The sequence below is a fragment of the Leopardus geoffroyi genome, chromosome D3 (genome assembly GCF_018350155.1).
Source record: "Leopardus geoffroyi isolate Oge1 chromosome D3, O.geoffroyi_Oge1_pat1.0, whole genome shotgun sequence".
NCBI lineage: Eukaryota > Metazoa > Chordata > Mammalia > Carnivora > Felidae > Leopardus > Leopardus geoffroyi.
This window is the reverse complement of record NC_059339.1, coordinates 16,522,809-16,547,044: the sequence shown is the minus strand read 5'-3', so window position 1 is coordinate 16,547,044 and position 24,236 is coordinate 16,522,809. Positions and strand designations below refer to the sequence as shown.

Sequence of the window (24,236 nt, the reverse complement as noted above, 5' to 3'; positions counted from 1 at the left end):
TTTTCCTCCTCTCTTTTTACCACATCCCTTCCTCCCTCTCTAATCTCTTGCTGGGGGGGAGACTTTGTACGCCTTCTGCCTTATTCTCCTTGAGAATTTGGAGGCCACCAAAACTACGGGGGTGGGACGCCTCTCACTGTGACCTCCCCTTTGCCTCTCAGTTTCCCCAACAAGCAGAAGTCTGCCGAGCCTTCACCCACAGTGATGAGCTCCTCCCTGGGCAGCAACCTTTCTGAACTTGACCGCCTGCTGCTGGAACTGAACGCTGTGCAGCATAACCCCCCAGGCTTCCCTGCAGGTAGGACTGAATCCCTGTACACCCTCCTGCCCCCTCCAGATCCACCTGCTGGCCTCTGGATCCCCAGAGGGGTCAGGGCTGACCAGCGTTTCTCTCTCACTCTTCCAAGATGAGGCCAACTCCAGCCCCCCACTGCCTGGGGCTCTGAGCCCCCACTGTGGCATCCCGGAGAATAACAGCCCATTGGGGGGCAAAGCTGGGCCCCTGACCAAAGAGAAGCCCAAGCGGAATGGGGGCCGTGGTCTGGAGGACGTGCGGCCCAGTGTGGAGAGTCTCTTGGATGAACTGGAGAGCTCTGTGCCCAGCCCAGTGTGAGTATCACCGGGCTCTCCCAGCAGGGAAGGTCTCACCCAGCCAGTGCCTATGCCCCGGTGTCTGTCCACTTAGCCGAGCTGTCACCCATTCCCTCTGCGAGTGCCTCTTTTTTGCCAGGCCCCGTACCTGGCGCTGGGGGGTTAGTGGAGTCCCATGAACACCCTTCCTGCCTCCAGTGAACCACCACCTATCAGAAAAGATGACATTGTGCATGACAAGGGCGCCCATAGCTTAGCGGCTGTCTGCACAGGCTTTGGAGCCACACTATAAGGGTTCACATATTGGTTCTGTGCTTACTAAGCATCGTCTCTCAAGCCTTAGTTTTCCTGTCTATAAAATGGGATGAAGGGATATAGGACAATGGTGATAAGATCACCTACCTCAATGGGATGAGAGCCAATAATACGTGTCAAGTGTTTGGAATGGTTTCTGGCTCATAGCACATGATGCACGTGGTAAGGGCTTACTGAATGTCAGCTCTTCTTGCTGTTACTGTGTTGCTGGAACAATCTCACATGTACATCCAGTGTCGTGGGGGATACGCAAGGGATAAACAAGTCCTTTATCCCATTTGGGCTTGTTTAACAGGCAAGCTTGAAGCCGGCTTGGGAGGCCCAGAGGTGTCTTTCTGGGGAAGGTGCCCCCTGAGCTGCCCTCCCTTCTCCCGAGCCGGCCGCTCACGTCCGCTCTGGCCCCCAGGAGAGATCGGGAGCTGGCAGGCTTCTGTGGAGTCAGGGGCGGGAGGACCCCGCTGGGAGAGCAGAGATGTTGGTACCCTGAAGAGGAGAGGGCCACTCTGGGGGCACGTGGAGCTGACCCCGGGGCCCTCGCTGATGCCGTGCCTGCCCTGCAGCCCTGCCATCACTGTGAACCAGGGCGAGGTGAGCAGCCCTCAGAGAGCCACCTCCAGCCAGCAGCAGACACGCATGTCGGCCTCCTCTGCCACCAGGGAGCTGGACGAGCTGATGGCCTCGCTGTCGGATTTCAAGGTGCCCAAGACCCCTCCTCTCCCCAGCCCTGCCCCTTCATTCTTCTCCTCCTGTACCTCAGTGTGAGTAGCCAGAACTCAGTCCCTCAGCGTCTGGGTGCCTTGCCCTGAGCCGGGGACCTGGAAATGCTCTGGCCTTGCCGGGATGTGGGAGAGGGAGGGTCCGGCCAGGCTTCATGGGGACTGGGCTGCCTCACAGCCTGTGAAGGCAGAGAAGCACTTTGCAGGGACATTCCTTCCTCCCGGGTTGCTCCCAGCTCCCAGCCACCCAGGCAAGGGGATCAGGAGGCTGGGACAAAGGGCTCTGTGTTGATGGTTGCTCTTAGTGGGGGAGGGCATTCTCTGATGGGCCATGTGGGACTGGGATCCTGTGCCTGAGAGGTCATTTGCCCTGGAGTCCCGTCTCCCACGCTGGCTAGCTGTCCTCAACACGTCCTTTTTCTTTCTGCCTCTGGCTCCTGAATCCATAGGCCTCCAGCCATCAGCCTCCCTCTATCCTTCTCCCCAACCCTCCACAAGCCTCTGAGTCCCCATAGGTTCTGTCTTAACCTGTCAGGCTACTGGGCTTGTTCTGCACGAGACCTCCCTTCCCCTCCCATCCTGGGCTTCCTGGGCCTGCCAGGCCCAAGATGTTTTATTTAGAAGATGCAGTTCCTCCATGGGGATTGATATTGACTGATCTCCAACAGTTGCTGACTTCATCCTTCCACGTGGGTCTGCCCGAGACCTTTGGGGCATGATACAGGGAATCTGAGAAGGGGAGCAAGCAGTCTGAGTGCTCTTGGCCCTGAGGGTACCTCCAAGAGTCCCTCCAGCTGGGGATTCACAGTGGGGGATGGGAGCTATCTGGGCTTGTGACCCTCACGGTTCTAAGTGGTGAGTAGCCACTGTCAGATTCTTAGGGTGTTGGACTCTGGTGTTGGCCTTGGAGAGCCCTGCCCTCCTTCCCTTTAGGCTCCTTTTGCTTTCTGAGACAGCCAGGGTCGTAGTGTCCTACAAGAAGCTGCACTGGTTCTAGCTGTGCCCCGAGAGCAAGGTCTTGGGGGCCATAGGAAGGGTAAGGTTGTCTGGGAGAGACAGCCACGTTGGGCCAGGTTTGGCAGAGCAGGGCAGCTGCCTGCGGCCGACTCTTTCTCGATCGGTGCTTGGGCTAACCTCCTTGGCCACCTGTCTCCTGTGGTCCACTTCTCCATAGCGTTTTCTCCCTTGTACCTACTCTGACTGGGGTGGTCCCACAGGCATGGCTTTGACGGGAGCCAAGGATGTGGAGCCCAGGAACACCTTTTTGGGGTCTGGGGTCTTTTTCTCAGGCCAGTCCTCATGCTTCACCTTCATAGCCACCTCGGCATAGTCTAGGTCAGTGTTGATGGTGGCTCTCAGAGCCCTTAGCCCAAGCCCATCCCTTGCGGTGAGTGCCTCTCCTCCCCTCTCCCGTCTATCTCTCCTCTCCCTTCTGTCTTTTGTCTTTCTCCTCCTCCAGACCAGCTCCTCTGCTGTGGCCTTGAGCTCCCCAGAGCTGCTGCCCAAACCAGCTCCATCCCCACACATCATACGTTCTCCTCCTCCTCCTCCTCCTCCTTTTCCTCCTCCTCCTCCTCCTCCTCCTGGGCCCTCTGTATTCTTGCCATCCATTACCAAACCCTCCTCTGGAGGCCACAGTCCCAGCCAGGAGGTCCTCTGCTCTGAGGACACTGATAATGGACGGGGCCTTCTACCTCCTGTGGCTCCCAACTGGCTTGATTTGGCTGGCCTCCGGGTGACGCCTGATACTTCCAACTCAGGGTCTCCCTCTGTGGAGGGGTCTCTGGGGCCATTAGGTGCAGAGAGCCAGACTCAGGTTTGGAAAGCTCTACCGAATCTTATAAGTGAGCTTTCCGGGGGCCCCCCCCGCCACACGCTACCCGGCCAAGCTGGGTGTATAGGTCCCCAGGAGCCTGGAGCTCCCCATGGGCTGTTGGCCAACCCTTTGTACCCAGAGGAGGCCGTGGCTGCCACTCGGGAGCAGCCATGGGCTTTGGAGGCGCTCAGGCCTGAGACGCCCCACGGAGCCACATGCAGCTTCCAGGAAGTAACTGAGCCAGCTGTCGTGGCCGTGGACCGTCAGGCCATCTTCCCAGATACCTGGAGTCTCACCAAGGAATGTGGACAGCGGAAGCAGAGGGCAAAGCCAGAGCCAGGGGAGCTGGAAAGCAGCGGCCCGGCCCCAGTTGGCAAGGAGCAGTTAGGTGGACAGACACTCATGAAGGGAAGCCTGGTCAGGCCAACCCAGGGACCTGAGACCCCCAGGTGGCCAGAGGGCGTCACTGAAGCTGCTGCCAGGAGGGAACAGTCGGAGCTTCCACCTGCCGTGGTCATGGACACGCCCAGCACCACTGAGAGGATTTCCACCTCGGGCCAGGCAGGCGCAAGCTCGCACGGCTGCTAGGCATGGTCCTCCGCCGGCCCAAGTGTGGGCCCCTCCTGCCTAACCGCATGTAGCCTCCCACTCTGCATGTCTGCTTGGGCAGCAAATCCGAAGATCGCGTGGCCTGTGACCCTGATGACCAGGATTCAGCAGTGGAATTCTCTGGGCCCTGGAATGATCTCTTAGTGACAGTCGCCTCTTGCTCGTTTAAGGCTTTTTCCTTTAGATGGGCTCCTCCTTTCTGATGTGATGTGTGCAAAATGGTTAAAAGCATGGGCTTTGGAACCAGATAGTACTGAATATAAACTGCGCTTCCAGTACTTGCTACCCTGTGTGACCTTGGGCAACCCCCCACCAGCCTCAGTTTTCTCATCTTTAAAATGGGGGTAATAGGGCACCTGCCTGGCTCAGTCAGAGCATGCGACCCTTGATCTTGGGGTCGTGGGTTCAGGCCCCACGTTGTGTGTGGAGCCTACTTAAAAAAAAAGAGAGAGAGAGAAAATGAGGGTATAATAGACCATTTCCCCCCAAGGTTGTCCAGAGGATTAAATGAGATAATGCCTGTGAAGTGCTGAGAATACAGCATGTGGTCCTCAATAAGCCACGGCTAATGTTACTGTTTTTATGTGCTTCTTGCGTGATTAAAATTTTATGTCCTCTCCCAAAACAAAGTAAAACAAAAACAAAAAAGCCAAAACCACTACAAACGAGCAGGTTATAATATACATAAGGAAAAAATTAAAAGATTTATTGGAAGAAAGATCACGTTTTTCTATTTCAGATCAAAAAAAGAGCCTTATGCCTTTTCAAGAATGTCCATTTAACATCCTTTCAAATAATGTGACAACCCTGTAAGGCAGCCAAGAAAGTACTCTAACCCCATTTCAAGGATAGAGAAGCTGAGGCCCCTGGAGGTGAAGTGTCTTGCCCAAGGTCATTGCCGACATGGAGGTGAGCGCTGGGTGGAGGGAGTCTGCTCTGCCCCCTGCCTCCACCTCACCCCAGCTTGGCTCTTTTCTGGCAGTTTTGTCCTGCCTCTTCCCTGGGGCACCTGAGTGTGGACTGAGCAGCATCGGCTGAGCCCAGAGTGGGACTGTGACGGCTTCCCCCTCCCCCCTCAGATCCGCTCTGTGATCAGGAGGAGCCGGGAGACGGGCCACGCGCACCCCATGTCCCGGGAGCCCTCCCCTCGCCGCCGGCTGGACCCCGCCACCCTGAGCAGGACCCCATCCCAGGAGCGGCTCATCGCAGAGCTGCAGGGTCGGCTCGGCATCCAGCCGGAGGCAGAGGAGGCAGCGGGGGCAGCGGGGGCCTCTGCTGAGGACTGGCTGACTGAGGGCGTCATCATCACTGTGCAGCCTCGAGGGAGGCGGGCTGGGGGGCAGCTTGTAGAGAAGGTAGCGAGGAGGTGCCCGGGGCTGGGCCAGGGCCAGGGTCAGGGCAGTAGGCATCCCGATTCTTCCCCAGGATGGCTGGAGGGGAGATGTGGGGTGTGCGGGGAGGTGGGGGGAAGGGGGTCCTGCACCCTGTGGCCTGGTGAGGCTGGCCTCATGGCCTCATGGCCTCATGACCTCATGCTTGGTGCCAGGGTGGGAAAGCCCAGGGGGAGCCTGGGGATGGCGCCGCACCCTGCTCCTCTGCTCTGCTTCATCTCTCTCCCTCCTTTCTTCTTCCCAGGTCGTCTTCCCTCCTGGCTCCCCTGTTCCCCTGAGAAGAACCTTCTCTGTTCTGGCTTCTCCTCCTCCTGTCCCTTTGCTCCAGCAGCGTAAAGACTCCTCAGCCAGCAGCCCTTCTCCCCCACCCAGCCTGCCCACCCCCTCCTCCCTGGGGCCCTCCGCTCTTGGCCGAGGTTCCCCTGGGGACTTGAGTGCTGTGGCAGGGCTGCAGGAGGAGGGTGTGAAGGGCCCCACCCCTCCCCCTCCTGTACCCCAAACTTGGAGGTCCGTGGGCTGCCAGACCGACGAGGACCCGCTCTTCCCCCCGATGCAGGCAGGCCTCCCTGTCCCCGTCCTGCTGCCTGGGCCTTGTCCCTCCCCTGCACACTTGCAGGCCCCCCCCCCCCCCCACACACACACACATACCCTGTGGCACACTCCCCCATCCCCGCCCCTGTGCACACGTCAGGACAGTACCACAGTCCTTCCGTAGACCTCGCTTTGAGCCGGGACCCTCTCTTAATCTGCCGTTCACTCTCCCAGCCCTTTGATGTCATCTGTCCTCTTGCTCCCCGGTGGGGCTTCTCTCTGCCTGTTCCTTCCTGATGTCCCTTGGTCCTGCCCCACCCTCCTCTGAGGAAGCCATTCCCAGAAGGGAAAGCAAGCCTTCTCTCCCTCCAGCCCCTAGACCAGTATCTGGAAGGCCTCTTTGCTCCTGGCCCCAGTCACCTTCCTTTCCTGTGTCTGTGCCTTTAGCTGGCTCACCTTTCTCCCCTTCTTCACGTCTGCCTGGGCCATCCTTCTCTAGGCTTTTCCTCCTTATTTTGGTACTTCCAGTTGGGGGGTGGGGGCGGGATCTCTTATCTCTCTTAGATTCCCTTTTGTGAAATGGTCCAATTCCAAGATCTCTTTTTCTTTCTTCCTTAATTAAAAACAATTTTCTTGTCCTCGTTTCCTCCCCTACCCAAGATCCAGGGCCTGGAACAGATTGCGGATGGAGAAGCATGGGCGGCCGGCTGGCCTCCGAACGGCAGGCAGAGCAGTCCCGAAGGGCAGGACGAGGGAGGGGTCAGTGCTGAGGCTGGGGGCCTAGGGTCCTGTTTGCCCATTTTCTGGACGTTGGTCAGGCCGGTGGGGTGCCTTGAACCCCTGTGACCACCAGGATCTCTTGTGGATGCCATTCCCACCCTCTGGGCTCTGGAGGCCCTGGAAGAGGTGGCTCTGCTTGCCTCTATCAGCCCAAATGTCCAGGAGGGAGAAACTCCCCCAGTGCCGCGGTGCTGCAGACGTCATCCCCAAGCCTGGAAGTCCTGACCACCTCTCTCCCTGTCTCCGCAGTTCATGGCCCAGGGGAAGACAGGGAGCAGCTCTCCCCCTGGGGGGCCTCCAAAGCCTGGAAGCCAGCTGGATAGTATGCTGGGGAGCCTGCAGTCTGACCTGAACAAACTGGGGGTCGCCACGGTTGCCAAAGGGGTCTGCGGGGCCTGCAAGAAGCCCATTGCCGGGCAGGTGATGAAGGTCGAGGTGGAGAGGGGAGGGAGCTGCAGGTGGTCGGACCTCTGGCCCTCAGGGGAGGGTGCTCCGCGGCAGGCCAGGGCCCGGAGCCGTGTTCTGCCTCCTTCCTCAGGTTGTGACCGCCATGGGAAAGACATGGCACCCGGAGCACTTTGTCTGCACCCACTGCCAAGAGGAGATCGGATCCCGGAACTTCTTTGAGCGGGATGGGCAGCCCTACTGTGAAAAGGACTATCACAACCTCTTCTCTCCACGCTGCTACTACTGCAACGGTCCCATCCTGGATGTGAGTCCCTGTGGCGTGGCGGGAGGGCAGCCGTGCTGGCACATTGCTTCTTCGCTATAGTTCGTGCCATCTGATGCCCAGAGAGGTCACTCCTATGCTCGAGCTCACACAGCCAGGAAATGGTGGGGCTGGGATTCAAGCGCAGGCTGGATTCAGGGCCCCTCTGCCTCCCTTCCACCTCCATCCCAGAGTCCCTCTGGGGAAGCTCCCAGGAGTTTGGAGCTCCACCCTGATAAGTGGAGTGGCATGCTGGTGCCCTCACTCTCCTGTTGTGTGATGTTTAGGGAAACGCTCAACCTCTCTGAGACTGTTTCTTTTCTTATAAGATGGGGGTCACAGTACAACCTGTGACCTTAACCTTACCATGTGAAGATTCAGGAGAGAGAGTGTGTTGGGCATGTCATTTCCTTCAGTGAATTGGAATTCCCGGTAGTAATCCAAGCACAGTGAGGAGAGACTTCATCTCTGGATGGGCTGGGGGGGGGTGGGAGGGTCTTGCCTGTGAGTTTCCACTGTGGAATCTGTCCAGTGGGTTGGCAACTGGGCTCTGGGCCCACGCTTTGCTTTCACAGAAAGTGGTGACAGCCCTGGACCGGACGTGGCACCCTGAGCACTTCTTCTGCGCCCAGTGTGGAGCCTTCTTTGGTCCCGAAGGTACGACTGGCAGGCAGGCCACCTTGCTGCCCCTCCTTCTGCCCCCCACCCCCATCCCCAGCACTGGGGAGGCAGGGGCAGGAGACTTTGCTGATGTGAGAGTCAGGGTGGCTTCTCCTTTGGAAGCCCTAACTCTGTCCCCCACACCCCTGCTCCTCAGGGTTCCATGAGAAAGACGGCAAGGCCTACTGCCGGAAGGATTACTTTGACATGTTCGCGCCCAAGTGTGGTGGCTGTGCCCGGGCCATCCTGGAGAACTACATCTCGGCCCTCAACACTCTCTGGCATCCCGAGTGCTTTGTGTGCCGGGTAGGGAGCCCCCTGGCCTACTTGTCTGGAGGGAGCTGGGAGCGGGCAGTGGGGAGAGAAGGCCACCCCTCCGCCCCCCGTGATGCTCTCTGGATCTAACTTGGGCGTCATTAAAGAGGTAGCAGATAGGGGGTACAGTTCCCAGGTCCAGTGGATCCTGGGCCAGAGCTCATACTGAGGCGGGGAGAAACCAAGAGGAATAAGGTAGACATGTCCCCAAGCCTTGTCCTGTGTGGTGGGCGGCCCTGGCACTGGTCATGTTTGGTAGAAGGGCACGTGAGAATTAAATGAGATCAAGCATTTAGCAGCCTCAGTGGAAATATTGGGCCATGGTCTCCAAACTGCATTCTGGAGGTAATGGGAGTCCACAGATGTTAGAGATCCAGCAAGGGCTTTCAGACCAGATAAGTTTGGAAAACACTGCTCGCTGCAAGACTTCTCAGTGCCTTTGACACCCAAGTGTGCAGGTAGGTTTCTGGGCACAATGTTATAGCCACTTGCCCAGGAGCCCAGTAAGACCTGTGTTTGAATCCAGGCCCTGCAACTTAGTAGATGTGTGACTGTAGGCAAGTCACTGAACTTCTAGGTCTCAGTTGCCTCCTCTGTTGGGAGAATCCAGTGAGCGTTTGGTGCAGCACATGGCACATAGGAAACGCTCAGCAAGGGGGAGTCATGACCTTGATGGACTTCTGCCCATGCCAGTGGCAGATGTCCCAGCCTGAGCCCCCTTTCCTGTGCCCCACCCCCCTCTTCTGCCTGGCAGGAGTGCTTCACGCCCTTCGTCAACGGCAGCTTCTTCGAGCACGATGGGCAGCCCTACTGTGAGGTGCACTACCACGAGCGGCGAGGCTCACTGTGCTCTGGCTGCCAGAAGCCCATCACAGGCCGCTGCATCACCGCCATGGCCAAGAAGTTCCATCCGGAGCACTTCGTCTGTGCCTTCTGCCTCAAGCAGCTCAACAAGGGCACCTTCAAGGAGCAGAACGACAAGCCTTACTGTCAGAACTGCTTCCTCAAGCTCTTCTGCTAGGCACCCTTCATGGCCCCCCCTGCCCTGGCCCAGCCACCCCCCCTCCCCCCGCAACTGCTACTGTGACCCAGAGGCCTTGCCCAGGGGTGAAGGGGCAAACCTGATCGAAACTGGAACCCGTGTCCTCGGCTGGTGCAGGATGGCAAGAGGGCCCACTCTTCTTTCCCCTGCCAGAGCCTCTGGGCTTTCCTCCACCTGCAGCCCCCTCCCAGGCTGCCGACTCTTCATCCTCCCTGGACGTGTGTCCCCACCAACCCGCCTGGCCATGCCAGCACCCGACACTGGAGCCATCTCTTACTCATGTTTTGGCAGTGGAGCCAGGGGGAAGGGCAGGCAGGGTCTGATGGGGTCTTTTTTTTATCCTTCTTACCCCGTCCCGACCTGATTATCCTTGTCCTGAGAGTATTGGGGGACACCCAGCTCCCTTCAGACAATGCCAGCATAAATCTGTCTACCCAAGGGTGGAAGTGGTCAAGGGGCCACCCAGAAGGTTTCTTGTGCTCCTCCTGTCCTTCCAGTCTCCCCAGGCCTGGGCAACTGCCCCCTGCTCCCCCCATCCCCCCATAACTGCTCTGGTTCTACTGAGAGAGGCCTCTTCAGCAATAATGTTTTATAGTCACTTCCTCCGTCTCTGGGACGGCGCGAGGTGGGGAGTTTTGCCCCGTGCCTGGACACTGTACCGACTTTGATAGATTTCTACACTGAGGTTTGAATTCATATCGTCTTGAGTTGCTTTTACTTCTCTATACAAAATGATTTTGAAGAGATTTTAAAGATGTCCCCTTTTGTACTCTCCTCCTCCATGGCCACTTGTCCTGTTGGTGACAATGGCCGTGGCATGGCATTTGCCTTGTACTGAGGGCTTGGGGTGGGGAAGCAATTTGTATTTTATTTTTTCTTAGCACAAGCAGGTGAATTCGGAGCAGCTCTCTGACTCCCCTTCCTTAACTTCACAGCTCACCAGGACTGTTTTATATAAACTGCTGTATTTTAAAACCCCTTCCTTACTACCTGGGCCAGCAAGCTCTTAACTGAAACTGGCCTTAGGGTGTCTTGCCCTTTGGGGCCTAGAGTTCTGAACCTCATCTGTCCTGTTCCTGAGGGGGGAGAAGGGGAAAGTACATTTTGGGGGTGCTGCTTCCTGTCTGAGTAAGCCATCAGGAGCATCTGCTCCCCTGTGAACTTTTTGGCAGCAAAGAGAACCTGCCGAACATTCTCGGCCTCCTCACTGCTTCTCTCTGGCTTTTTCTTCTGCCTTCTCAGGAAAGCTGGTATCTGATTTTGACCATTGGTCTTGTTGATTCCACTGGGCCCCGCATTTCCCCAAATTTCCCCTGCCCTCCCTGGAGACTGGAGGTCTGGGGAAAAGGGCCCAAAAATTGTTGCAAGGGGGCCTGATAGGACTCCGGGCAGAGGGGACAGGATCCTGCTAAAGCAGTAGGAAGCCCTCAGAGCTCTGTCCCCCAAGGATGAAACAGGAACAGGCAAGCCTGGCGTTCCAGGTCCGCAGAAGGGGTCCCGGCGGGGGTCTAACGTGAAGATGATCCAGACCACTCCACTAGCTTCATAGCAAAGACTGAGTGTGCCGGGGTCTCAGAAGAGGGTCCCCCTCCTTTGAGACAGGGCTAGGAGCAGCCCCAGTCTGGGAGGTCAGCCAGGCCCCTCCAAAGGTCTGATGTCTCCACTTCCACCCATAGGCCTTATTGCTCTGTTTACAGTGACTGGCCCCAGGCCCCTCCCTTAGGGGTACTGGGGTTTCTGGGGTCTACCTTCTGGGGCAATGGTTATTTGAGGATTTTATTTTATTTTTTTTTCTCTGTAAACTTTTAACCTGGCTTTTCCCCATTTCAATTTCTGTGACTTATGCCAATAAAGTTTGCCATTATTTTCACCTATGCCTAGTGCCTTTTCTTGGTGAGGAAGATCCTGTCTGAGGTAACAATTTAGTGCCAGAAAAGAGACCAAGCCCTCCGCGGATTCATGGAGACCATAGTATGAGAGTAACTCAGTGATGTTCCCCTACTTGAGGCAAAAAGCCCCCGGAACAGATGGGATCCCTGCGTGAGCTTGGCTCTTTTCTCAGCAGTTGGTGAGGAAAAGCAGGGAGAGCAGTGCTGTTGGGCCCTGCATGGATCAGCCCCTGCCTTAGTTTTGCTGTAGATTCCCTGAAGGGCATCCTCACATGGGGTCTGTGGGTGGCCTCACACTCATTTATAGATAAGGGAAGGGGTTCAGAGAGAACTGACGTGCACAACACAATTCTCTGAGCCCAGAGGCAGGATGTGAACCCAGGGCTTGCCTATGCCTTGGTTCCTGCTTTGACCAGATGTGGCCCCCACCGCCGCCCGACTTGCTGGCTGGGGCGGAGTGGGGTGGGAACCTTCCCAACAGAAGTTGGTGGACTTAGAGTTGAGGATGGGTCTCTAGTGCCCTCCGGTGGTCATATCCATACTTGCATGCTTCCTTCCTGGTCTGAGCCAGAATTCCAGTCCTGGGCCCTAGGAGCTTCCTGGATAGCTTTGTTCCCCTAGCTGCTTCGGGATTTACCTGTTCTCTCCAATGGGTTTCCAAAAAGCAGCATGTTGAATTCTAGTTGGAATCTAGATTGACCATTTCACAGAGAGCTCAAGTGGAAATTACCTTCAACTGTTACCCAAAGGTAATGGTGGTTTATTCCTCCAGACCATGCTGGATTTATTTATAGAAATGTATATGGCTCACTTTACTGTAATTTGCTTTCTCACTGATTTGCTTTTTCACTCAACTGTACTTTGTGAGTATTTTCCCGTGTCAATATAGATCTGCATCATTTTTAATGGCTTCATGATATTCCATTATATTGATGTACTACAATTAGAGATGATATTTATATCATCAGAGCCAGGATGTCCTTGGAAAGGTACCATATGAGTATGTATATACACGGAAAAGTATAGGTTAGGGAGAAACAGCCTCAGGGTTTGGAGGGGACTGTATAGCATTATGAGGCCCATGGGCTTTGAACTTGCTCCTAGATTTTAGTTCCAAAGCCATTGGGGTTGTTGGGTTTTTGTTTTTGTTTTTGTTTTTTTTTTTTTGGTGTTTTTTTTTTTTCTAAATATTTATTTATTTTTGAGAGAGAGGGAGTATGTGCACATGAGGGGGAAGGGGCAGAAAGGGACAGAGGATCTGAAGCAGGCTCCCTGTTGACAGCAGCAAGCCAGATGTGGGGCTCGAACTTGTGAACCTGGAGATCATGACCTGAGGCCAAGTTGGATGCTAACCCTACTGAGCCATCCAGGCACCCCGCCCCACACCCCAAGCCATTGCTTACTGGTTGAAGGACTTGGGCAAGTTGTTTAACCTCTGTGAATTTTCTCACCAATAAATGGAATTACTAATACTGTACCTCCTCAGGGAATTGTTGCAAAGATTCACAGCAGTAATGTGCACAAAGTACTTAGCCCAATGCTGAGCATGCAGTAATACATTGTCATTAGAAAGGGAGCTTGGCAGTAATTGACTCCAACAGTCCTCTAAACAGCTGGTTATCAGAGGCACTAGGAAACTTTGAAACAAAAATACAGAAATTTGTAACTTGGCCATGTGAAAAGGGTGAAGATAGAAACATGCTTCTGCCCTAGGATCTAAGCTCAATCATTACAAAACAAAAAACAAAAAACAAAAAACTATGGATATAGCACAAGTGTTCAAATAAGTGTTGAGGGCATCAGGGTGGCTAAGTCGGCTGAGTGTCCAACTCCTGATATCGGCTCAGGTCATGATCTCAGGGTCATGGGATGGAGCCCAGCATGGGGCTGTGTGCTGAGGCTGGAGCCTGGTTAAGATTCTCTTTCTCACCCTCTGTCCCTCCCCTGCGTGCGCGCCCTCTCTCTCTTTCTCAAAATAAATAAATAAACATTCAAATAAGTGTTGAATGAATGTATAATAAAATAAACTAGTATTTAGTGATTTCCTCCTACATTCCAGGGATTGTTGTTAAGATATGTGTTACATATCTCATTTAATCCTCATAGCAACTCTTTCTAGAATGTATATACTTGATTATCCCCATTTTACAGCTAAGGAAAGGGAAACAGTGTCAGTAAGGTGAAATCACTTCCTAAGATGACATAGTTAGCAAGTGGTAAGGGTAAGAAGGGTAAGGGTAAGGGTAAGTGACGAAGGGTATGGGTCCAGGTCTTCTGACTGCAAAATTTGCATTCATTCATTCAACAAATATTTATTATATGCTTGCTATGTGCCAGACATAAGATAAACGTCTCTGCTTTGTGGGGCCTGCATTCTTGTGGGGAGAGACAGACAACTAACAACGTAATAAGTTACATACTGTGTTATAAAGTCTAAGTGCTAAAAAACAAAACAAAAAGCAAACAAAAGGTGTAAGTGCTACCAAAAAAAAAAAAAAAAAAAAAAAAAGAACAGAGTAATGAAGGAGTGGGGGTAGTGGTAGTGGATTTTGGGGGTAATTTTAAATAGGGTGATCAGCATAGGCCTCCTTGAGTGCATGATATCTGAGCCAAGACTTGGAGTTGTTACTTCTGTGGATACCAGCAAGGAGCCTTCTAAGAAGAGGGACTAGCTACTACTGCAAGACCATAAAGTGGGAGCATGCTCTGGAAAAACAGGGAAGAGCATTGTCTGGTGGAAGCGAATGAGTCAGTAGGAAAATAAATTATAGGAGGGTAGGTCCAGAGCAGATCATGCAGGACCTTGTAGGGAGTTTTAAGTTTTAGGCTTTTTCTCTGAGGGAAATGGGAAGGCTTTGAGGAGTTTTGAGCAGATGAGAAATGATCTAACTTAAGTTTTAAAAGATTCCTCTGTTTTGGTAGGGGGAAGAAAAAACTGTAGACAAGAGACTATGCTGTTTCTAAAGCATATGCAATTATTTCTTAGCTCCACATCGTACTGTTTAGTTTGCGATTTGGCTAGGTGGCAGGAAAAAACTTGAACGCTCAGTTTGCAAGCTCTAGTTCCCACACACAAGCAGCTCCAGCCCAGCAGAGGGCAGCCGCTTTGACAGAGCGCCTTCGGACACCCGGCAGCGCCTTTCTTAACCACTTTATTTAAAGAAGGCTTTCCTTTGGCTGGAGTGGCAGCAATATCATCCAATGGCGATCTACACTAGTTGTGCGTCACCAGACGGGCGGCGGCACCAGCCAATAGCCGGGGACGTTGTCCGCGTCTTCTGATTGGCCGCTTCATTCACATATAAAAGGTGTGCGCCGGCGCACGCCCCTCCTCTTTCCAGGCGTCCTCGTGAGAGGTTCGTGTGGGTTCTGGTGTAGTGTCGGGCACCGGCGGCGGGAAGGAAGGTTGGGGGGTGTTTGTGGGATCCTGGTGGGGGACAGGGTCCGGGCCTGTCCGGGCTGGGGCCTTGGAGGTGGCTTGCGCTCCCCGAGGGGTGGCGACGGTGATGGCGGCGGCAGCCCCAGCTCGGGCTGGCGGGCGCTCGCGCGTGGCCTGCCCTGCGTAGGCCTTGTGTTTGGAGTCCGGCAAGGCCATGGGGATGGGTGTCGGGGCGGAGGGTTGCCTGAGCTCCTCTCTTTCCTCAGTGACATCGTCTTTAAACCCTGCGTGGCAATCCCTGACGCACCGCCGTGATGCCCAGGGAAGACAGGGCGACCTGGAAGTCCAACTACTTCCTTAAGATCATCGTAAGTGCCGGGGGGGGGGGGGGGTCGCGATCGCGCATTATGCTGCTTGGGCCTTGGGCACCAATAGGGACGATCAGCTGTCATGTGCTGAGCACTTCCTTGGTGCCACCTACTAAATGACCATTTTAGGAAAGTCTCATTTAATTTCCACAGTTTGTGGAGATCTACCCGCCCTCCCCAACCGCCCCCCCCCCCCCTTTTTCAGATAAACGGGTTCAGGCAGGTTAATTGGTTCCTAAGATGACAGCATTCATATTCCGGTCTGTCTGGCTTACAAATAGCACTTATTGTGGTTTTGCGCTTCTGCCTCTATTTTGTAACGAATGAGGCAATGAATAACTCATAATAAAGTGGCAACTTGTTGCATATTTAGGTGTTGTCAGTCAAGATACCAAACATCTTGCAGGTGTATTCTATTGAGTGCTCTTGAGGTGGGTCTTCCCAGAAACCCAGACCATGCTGTTGTGCATTAGGCTGCCTTGTGGAGCTTAACCTAGTCTCCCCTGTTAATCCTGGAAGTTTTCGGACATACAGAGAACTTAAAAGAATTGTCTAGGAATCACACATCTACAACCTAGATTATGCAAGTGACGTTTTGTTGTATTTGTTTTGTCTTGTTTAAAATGCTGCAAGCCTAGTCTTGTTTAGAATGTTTTTTTTCTGTTGATGCAGCCATTTAACGGATAGAAACATGCCTCATAACTGGGGAAAAATTAGAAATGAATGCTACAATAAAATTTGGGGATTGAATGTAGAGACCTAATCTTCACTGTACATATTCAGGGTACAGATTGACAAATCTGTCAGTTTTACAACTCAGGTGGCTCCTGGTGGAAGAAATTGTCCCAGTTTCTGAATCGTTTCGTAAGCATAGAAGGAAGGAAGGGAGATGGAAGTCAGTGATTGTGGGATTTGGTTTCTCTTGCTATTTTTCCTCTTTTCCTCCTGCTAAACATCGTTCGTTTCTGGCTTGTTTTCATAGCAACTTTTGGATGATTATCCAAAATGCTTCATTGTGGGAGCAGACAATGTAGGTTCCAAGCAGATGCAGCAGATCCGCATGTCCCTCCGCGGGAAGGCTGTCGTGCTGATGGGCAAGAACACCATGATGCGCAAGGCCATCCGAGGGCATCTGGAGAACAACCCAGCTCTGGAGAAGTCAGTTAATTCATTTGGGCATCTTTGTCTTCCCTTCTCGGTGCCCTTCTCCTTTTCCCTGGAGAAGGATGGTGCTGAAAGGTGACGGTTTTCTGTAAACTTCTCTTTGCAGACTGTTGCCTCATATCCGGGGGAATGTGGGCTTTGTGTTCACCAAGGAAGACCTCACTGAGATCAGGGACATGCTGCTGGCTAATAAGGTAAGGGGAGAATTGGGTTGGCTAAAGAGATCTTGTCGTTAATTTTGGCTCCTTGAAAGCAAAATTGACCGTACTCAACTTGTATTTGTGGAGAGAAGACTTCTCATTACTGTTTTCGTTCAGGTGCCAGCTGCTGCTCGTGCTGGTGCCATAGCCCCATGTGAAGTCACTGTGCCAGCCCAGAACACTGGTCTGGGGCCCGAGAAGACTTCCTTCTTCCAGGCTTTAGGCATCACCACTAAGATCTCCAGGGGCACCATTGAAATCCTGGTGAGTGGGCTTGGCTTGCTAGTGCAAGTAAGTGGGGGCTTGGTTGCTGTGGACCTGCTGGTTGTCTAGGTGTTAACTGCTAATCCTACCTTGTTCTTCAGAGTGATGTGCAGCTGATTAAGACTGGAGACAAAGTGGGAGCCAGCGAAGCCACACTGTTGAACATGCTGAACATCTCCCCCTTCTCCTTTGGGCTGATCATCCAGCAGGTGTTTGACAATGGCAGCATCTACAACCCTGAAGTGCTTGACATCACAGAGGAGACCCTGCATTCTCGCTTCCTGGAGGTACATGCTGTCCATGTCCTTGGTACATTAATGGTTGAGAGCTTCAGCTGCAGTCTGAAGCTACTTGTCATACTGGCTATGTAGCTGCAACTCGCTGTGTAACCAGAGACAGATACTTTGTTTACTTCAGTTTCCTCGTCTGTAGACCAGCAATAATAATACAAGATTATTGAAGGATTCGGTGAATTAATGAGTATAAAGCCATCTAACAGCACTTGTCGCAGAGTGAGGACCATAATTCTAGGGTCTGCAATAAGTCATGAGATTTTGCATAGAGTCATGAGTCAAAGGAGAAATGAGAAAAATGAGGACGGTGTAATACACGTGTTGCTAGAATCCTGTTTGGGAAGGACTGACTTTTTGTGGAAACATCTTGCTTAGTTTTTGCCATTAAAATATTTTTTTAATTGATGAATAAGGTGAAAGGAAGATGGAATTCCTTTTTTTTTTTTTTTTTTTTTTTGGACAAATGAAAAATTGGAATTATATATACCATTAACTGTCTGCTTGGAGATCTCACTAGTGGATGAAATTAAGGTGGAATTGGCTCAACATTTTTTTGTAACAGTTGAATGCTTATCTTAACTGTTCAGATTTTCACAAAATGGTGACTTTTTAAGTAAATGCCTTCATTATGGTACAGGAAATACTCATGTTGGGAATAGGGGTAAAAGCATTTGTAAATAACTGGATCTGAATTGCCCTGCCAGAAGCATTTAGTACGAGGTGAAGTGTCTGCGTGAAGCGAAGATGCTGACTTAGCAAGTTTTGTCTGCTGTTGAAATTTGCTTGGACCTCATGGTCTTGTCTATAAGATATCTCCCTTGAAATGTAATTTTTCTCTCCCTCCATAGGGTGTTCGCAATGTTGCCAGTGTATGTCTGCAGATAGGTTACCCGACTGTTGCATCAGTGCCCCATTCTATCATCAATGGGTATAAGCGGGTCCTGGCTTTGTCTGTGGAGACTGATTATACCTTCCCACTTGCTGAAAAGGTAAAAACCCACTAGGACCACAGGGGGCCTAATGGAGGATAAATGGACGACAGTCTGCTGAGTTGTGCTTTAATTGTATTTTAGAAAGCAGATACTTTTTTTTTTTTTTTTTTGAGAGAGAGGGCGTACCTGAGCAAAGGGCAGAGAGAGAGGGAGAGAATCTCACGAGGGGCAGAGAGGGAGAAATGGGGCTCACCTGAAGCAGGGCTTGAGTTCACTCAGTGTGGGGCTCGAATTCACAAAACATGACCTAAGCCGAGGTCAGATGCTTAACTGAATGAGCACCCAGGCACCCCCAAAGCAGATACATTTTTTTAAAGAGTATATTTAAGAAGTTGGGGGGCAGTGGAGGTGTATCCTTGACTTCAGAGACCCAAAGAAGGTCTAGTTAGTTGAGGGCTAAGGGCTGGGCCTAAACTCACCAGGCCATAGCCAAGCTGTCTTGCTTGATCACTTCCAGGGAGGGTGTCCATGGCTTAGAAGTTACTGGCCATTTAACTAGAACTGAGGGGTTGTGGGTAGTAGGGATTGTGGATGACCATTTTGATCATGAACTTTTCCCCTTGCTTCAGGTCAAGGCCTTCTTGGCTGATCCATCTGCATTTGTGGCTGCTGCCCCCGTGGCCGCTGCCACCACTGCTGCACCTGCTGCTGCTGCAGCCCCAGCCAAGGTTGAAGCAAAGGAAGAGTCGGAGGAATCAGATGAGGATATGGGATTTGGTCTCTTTGACTAATCACCAAAAGCAACCAATTCAGCCAGCTTTATTTGTGAAACAAGGAAATAAAGGCTTACTTCTCTTAAAATTTGTCTCTGGACTCTTCCATTTTGTGCATTTTGAGGTTCACAGTGCTGTATACTAGAAACTAGAGCCATGGTAAATAGTAGAGCTTTATTTGAAGGTGGTGACATTTTGTTTTTTTTAACTTACATCCAAATTAGTGTATAGTGCAACAATGATTTCAGGAGTAGATTCCTTGATGCCCCTTACCCATTTAGCCCATCCCCCCCTCCCACACCCCCTCCAGTAACCCTCTGTTTGGTTTCCATATTTATGAGTCTCATGTTTTGTCCCCCTCCCTGTTTTTATGTTATTTTTGTTTCCCTTTCCTTATGTTCCATCTGTTTTGTCTCTTAAAAGTCTTCCTATGAGTGAAGTCATATATTTGTCTTTCTCTAATTTCACTTAGTATAATACCATCCAGTTCCATCCATGTAGTTGCAAATGGCAAGATTCCATTCTTTTGATTGCTGAGTAATACTCCACTGTGTGTGTGTGTGTGTGTGTGTGTGTGTATATACACACCACATTTTCTTTATCCATTCATCCATCGATGGACACTTGGGCTCGTTTCATACTTTGGCTATTGTTGATAGTGCTGCTGTAAACGTTGGGGTTCACGTGTCCCTTCAAAACAGCACACCTGTATCCATTGGATAAATACCTAGTAGTGCAATTGCTGGGTCATAGGGTAGTTCTATTTTTAGTTTTTTGAGGAACCTCCATACTGTTTTCCAGAGTGGCTGCACCAGCTTGCATTCCCAATTTTATTTTTTAAATAGTTTATTTTGAGAGAGATCATGAACAGAGGGGGCAGAGAATCCCAAGTCCTGACATGGGGCCCAAAGTCCTGAACTGTGAGATCATGGCCTGAGCTGAAGTCAGACACTTAACTAAGTCACCCAAGTGCCCCAAGGTTTTATTTTACTTTTTATTTTTTAAGAATGCTTCTTTTTGAGGAAGAGAGCACGAGTGGGGTAAGGGCAGAGAGGGAGACACAATTCAAAGCAAGCTCCAGGCTCAGCTGTCAGCAGAGAGCCCCATGTGGGGCTCGAACTCCTGAACTGAGAGATCATGACCTGAGCTCAAGTCAGACACTCAAGTGACTGAGCCATTCAGGTGCCCCTCCAAGATTTTATTAAGTAATCTTTACACCCAGCTTGGGTCTCAAAAGACACAACTTGAGATCAGGAGTCTTAACGCTCCACCAACAGGGCCAGCCAAGCACCCCTAACTGTATTTTTATTTCTTTTTTTTTTTAATTTTTGTTTTCAACGTTTATTTATTTTTGGGACGGAGAGAGACAGAGCATGAACGGGGGAGGGGCAGAGAGAGAGGGAGACACAGAATCGGAAACAGGCTCCAGGCTCTGAGCCATCAGCCCAGAGCCCGACGCGGGGCTCGAACTCACGGACCGCGAGATTGTGACCTGGCTGAAGTCGGACGCTCAACCGACTGCGCCACCCAGGCGCCCCTGTATTTTTATTTCCATGTCCATCTGGCCACTAGCCTGGGTGCCTCTAAGATAACTTTCGGTAGGTGTAGTGTCCGTTGAGATACTGGCAGTGTTTTTCTTTCTTTTTTCAAAAAAAAATTTTTTTTTTTTAATGTTTATTTTTGAGACAGAGAGAGAGCATGAAGGGGGGAGGGTCAGAGAGAGACAGAGACACAGAATCTGAAACAGGCTCCAGGCTCTGAGCTGTCAGCACAGAGCCCAATGCAGGGCTCGAACTCACAAACCATGAGATCATGACCTGAGCCAAAGTCAGTCGCCCAACTGACTGAGCCACCCAGGCGCCCCACTGGCAGTGTTTTTCAAACTAGGTAGTGATCCAATTCATGATGAGTAGGTAGTGTCTAAGAGATAAAACATGATTGCTGAAAGGGTAGGTTACAAATCTACCGTACAAATCCTCGTTACAAATCTGTACTGGATCATGATGTAAACGTATTTTAAAGTTTGAACGCCATTACTGATAATAGGCTAATAGAGGGCCAACAACTAAACTGGGCAGACCGCATTCACTAAACTGTATTAGAGTTGGCCAATCTACACGGAAAATTTAGAAAACGCCCCATGGACCATGAGGTCCTGTTCCTACCTTCAGTATCCCACCCACCCTTTGGCTCCCAGCCTGGAACCAGGTTCACCCCGGGCAGGCGCCTCACATCTCCTGAATACTTCCCTGGCAGTCAGATCTACGTTGTTTACTAACTCCCACATTGTCCACCACTGGGTTACAAACTCAGGATACTAGTTCGCTGTCTCACTTTTACCTAGTTCAGTTCTGCCATTTAGGAAACTTTCTTCAAAGAGTGTGGTCTTTACTGGATAAAGACCCACGTTGGGGAGTCCAGGCAAGACCTGCCGACTTGAAGGGGGTTGGAGGCCTCACCGCCTTACACACCCTCAAAGGCCCTAGTTTCCCACGAGGCCAGGCTGAGAAGGCCCCGGGGCTGAGGAGCAGGCCTTCGGGAAAGAGGCCTCGACCTTCCCGGCACGGGCACCGGCTCTGGATCTCGCTCCCCGCTTCCCCTTCAGGGATGCAGCGGCCGCCTTCCCGCCCGGGGGCGCCAGGCCCGGCCCCAACGGGAGCCTGGCCTCGCCCTGCCGCGTGGGCCCGCGCTGTGACCCGGAAGCGCTCCGGAAGCGGTTCCGGAGTCAGCGCCGGCAGGATGGCGGCGGACACGCAGGTGAGGCTGTAGGCTACGGGGCCAACGCGGCCAGCGGCTGGGTGTGGACGGCGGCCGCCGGGCCGGACCGCCCTTGCCACTAGCCTAGGAGTACCGGAGGGGGGGGGGCGGTGGCTGCGGAGGGCGCGGCCCCGGGGCAGCCTCCGGCCGGCCCCTCGCGGCTCCTGGTCCGGCCCGGCCCGCGCGGCGCAGACCGACCCCAGGCTGGAGGAGTCCGGGGCTCCGGCCTGGGCTTCGGCAGCGGTTGTCCGGCGGGGCCCTCCCCGAGCCTGGAGTTGCAGAAGTTCACCTTTACTAGTCTTTGCCGCATTTCCCAGAGCGCTCCAACAGTGAGCCCCGGCCAGCGCAGACTCCTTAAACTTTACATTCAGCAGACGTTTCTCGAGCACCAACTTTGTGCAGAGACTTCGAGCATAGCCTTTGGATTTATACAGATCCGAATTTGAGTCCCAGCTCGATTACCACGAGACGCTGGGCAAGTTGCTTAACTCCGCCAGGTCTCAGTCTTTTCGTCTGTAAAATGGGACTAAAGTCATACCTATAGTAGAGGCTTGTTGTGAGGATTCAGTGACATAAAGTAGGGCACCTTATACGTTGGTTGTTATTAGGTCCAGGGTCGAAAGTAAGAGAACTGTTACTACCTTGGAAGAGCCTTGTCATCCTTGTGTGTTTTTCACCAGTGAGTACCTTGTAGTTCAGGGAAGGACTGGGGAAAACTTTTTCTTTCCTTTTAGCTTTGTTTGTAGTTATAGAGTGAAAAAGGCAATAATATAGGAAAAACAGATGTCTAAAGGACAGCTTGGCTTATTTGAATCTCTAGGGGAAGGAGACTAACTGATTTTGATATGGAGGCCCTGAGGCCAGAGAGTGAGAGCACTTACCCTGAACACTGGCAAGTTGTGTATTGAGAATCTCCTGTGCAAGGGGCTGGTAATTAGTTTAGAGTTGTGTTACACAGAATCCTGGAAAGAAAAACTTAGTCTCCTGGGTATTTTGGAAGAGGTTAGGGGACACATACTGAATATTTAGCATTAATGCTCAAGTACAAAAACATCTCTCTAGAGCTGTGTGTTCAGTACGGTAGCCACTAGCCATGCGGATATTTAATGGCTAGTTAAGTTAGTTAAAAGTAAATGCGATAACAAATTTAGTTCTTCAGTTGCACTAGCCACGTTTCAGTGTGTGGGTAGCCACATGTGGCTGGTGGCCACTGTGTTGGGCAGTGCAGAAGAACTGTTTCCATCATCACAGAAAGTTCTGTATTGGACAATGCCACTCGAGAGAAACCTGTGGACTTTGCAGCTGTTTTCATCTGGTCACACCAACAAAAAACTTCTGTGAAATATCTTGGTGTGCACTTCTTCAGTTTTCTGATGGGGTATCAAGTGGGCAACATTCATTTTCTGATTTAGAGAAAGAAGAGCTTTGAACCTAAAAAGTTCGTTCATATTTGTGAGAGAAACTATAGCCAAGAATTTAACATTAACCTGGAAAGACAGCTGTGTGGGAATTCTGGGTAGAGAGTGGGTTGTATTTATGCATCTATTTTTGTTGTCCCCTCAACCCTTACTAAAACTGGTAAAAGGTTTTATTTATTTATTAAATGTTTATTTTTGAGAGAGAGAGAGAGAGTGTGAGCAGGGGTGGGGCCAGGAAAGAGAGAGAGAGAGAGAGTGTGCATCAGAGAATTCAAAGCGGGCTCTGCACTGATAGCAGTGAGCTGGATGTGGGGTTTGAACTCAACAAACCATGAGATCATGACCTGAGCCGAAGTCGGACGCTCAACTGACTGAGCCATCCAGGCGCCCCTTAAACTATTAAAAGGTTTTGAAAAAGTACTCCCACAAGGATTGGGAGAATGGAGAGCAGACAACAGCAGCAAACTTTTAGAAACTCTGAAGTGCTGAATGGGAAGGATTTAGTAGACCCAGGGAAAATGAATCCCAAACTGACAGTTGGGAAAGTTAAGAAGCAACCTGATTCACATGGCAGAATCTCTGACAGCTGGTGGTATTAACTGACCTCTGGAAGTGAGGGTGAGTGGGAGGGGTGAAATTAGGATTGGTGGAGAGCTTTTCTCAGATGCAGTCAGATCCCCAGCTGTCTTTCTCAACCTTGGCAAAAGTCTGGCCTTTTTTTTTTTTCTCTGGAGAGTGTGAAACAGGATCACTGTGAGGACTAGAGTAGGAGGTTCAATATCCAAGGAAATCATCCACAGAGTAATTCAAGAAACTTGCCCTGAACTGGAGGGTGTGTTTCCAGATCAAAAATGCTGAGCACAGTGGATGAAAATAGACTCACAACAAAGAATGTTGGTGTGAAATTTTAGAACCTTAGACACAAAGAGAAGATCCTAGAAATTTGCAGAGGGAAAAGTCAAGTCTCACACAAAGGATCAAAAATCAGAATGGCATTGGACTTTATAGCAGCACTGAAAGCTGGAGCTCAGCGAGAAATGTCTTCAGAATCCTGAGGGAAAATGATTTCAACCTAGTATTCTGTATCCAAATAAACTTAATTCAAGTGTGAAGCTAGAACATTTTCAGATGTGCAAGGACTTCACAAAATGGGGGATGTGCTCCATCTAAACACAAGAAAGTACATTTTCCAGGTGAGACACTATATCCCAAGTATAGAGGACCAACTGCCAAATTGGGGCAGGTCATCAAGTTCTGAGAGATAACTTCTTCAGGAAGACAGACTTGGGTAGAATACCTGATCTGCCCAAAGAGGCAGACAATT

At 51.6% G+C, this 24,236-nt stretch overlaps 3 protein-coding genes across 10 annotated transcripts in view; all 3 read left to right on the top strand.

Annotated features, from left to right (window-relative positions):
• Positions 1-11,349, top strand: part of PXN (paxillin) — a 58,785-nt gene extending 47,436 nt beyond the window's left edge. For 2 of the 7 annotated variants that reach the window (XM_045458166.1, XM_045458167.1), the window contains exons 4-12: positions 162-298; positions 408-609; positions 1,467-1,602; positions 6,630-6,728; positions 6,999-7,169; positions 7,288-7,461; positions 8,034-8,115; positions 8,276-8,424; positions 9,188-11,349. In XM_045458166.1, coding sequence (XP_045314122.1) covers positions 162-298; positions 408-609; positions 1,467-1,602; positions 6,630-6,728; positions 6,999-7,169; positions 7,288-7,461; positions 8,034-8,115; positions 8,276-8,424; positions 9,188-9,454 — 1,417 coding nt within the window. In that variant the 3' untranslated portion in view covers positions 9,455-11,349. Of the gene's footprint in view, positions 1-161; positions 299-407; positions 610-1,466; positions 1,603-3,081; positions 4,000-5,126; positions 5,403-5,682; positions 5,995-6,629; positions 6,729-6,998; positions 7,170-7,287; positions 7,462-8,033; positions 8,116-8,275; positions 8,425-9,187 lie in introns of all 7 variants that reach the window. The other 5 variants (XM_045458168.1, XM_045458169.1, XM_045458162.1 and 2 more) reach the window with 4 other exon arrangements.
• A 3,266-nt stretch (positions 11,350-14,615) lies between these two features.
• On the top strand, positions 14,616-18,825 carry RPLP0 (ribosomal protein lateral stalk subunit P0). Its single transcript, XM_045458161.1, has 8 exons — positions 14,616-14,720; positions 15,010-15,111; positions 16,094-16,269; positions 16,382-16,469; positions 16,593-16,739; positions 16,841-17,026; positions 17,881-18,021; positions 18,594-18,825. Exons 2-8 carry the CDS (start codon positions 15,058-15,060, stop codon positions 18,753-18,755), a joined length of 954 nt encoding a protein of 317 aa, XP_045314117.1. The 5' UTR covers positions 14,616-14,720; positions 15,010-15,057; the 3' UTR covers positions 18,756-18,825.
• A 2,628-nt stretch (positions 18,826-21,453) lies between these two features.
• The window catches only part of GCN1 (GCN1 activator of EIF2AK4), a 59,469-nt gene continuing 56,686 nt past the window's right edge, over positions 21,454-24,236 (top strand). For both annotated transcript variants that reach the window (XM_045458152.1, XM_045458151.1), the window contains exon 1: positions 21,454-21,494. In XM_045458152.1, coding sequence (XP_045314108.1) covers positions 21,477-21,494 — 18 coding nt within the window. In that variant the 5' untranslated portion in view covers positions 21,454-21,476. The remainder of the gene's footprint in view (positions 21,495-24,236) is intronic.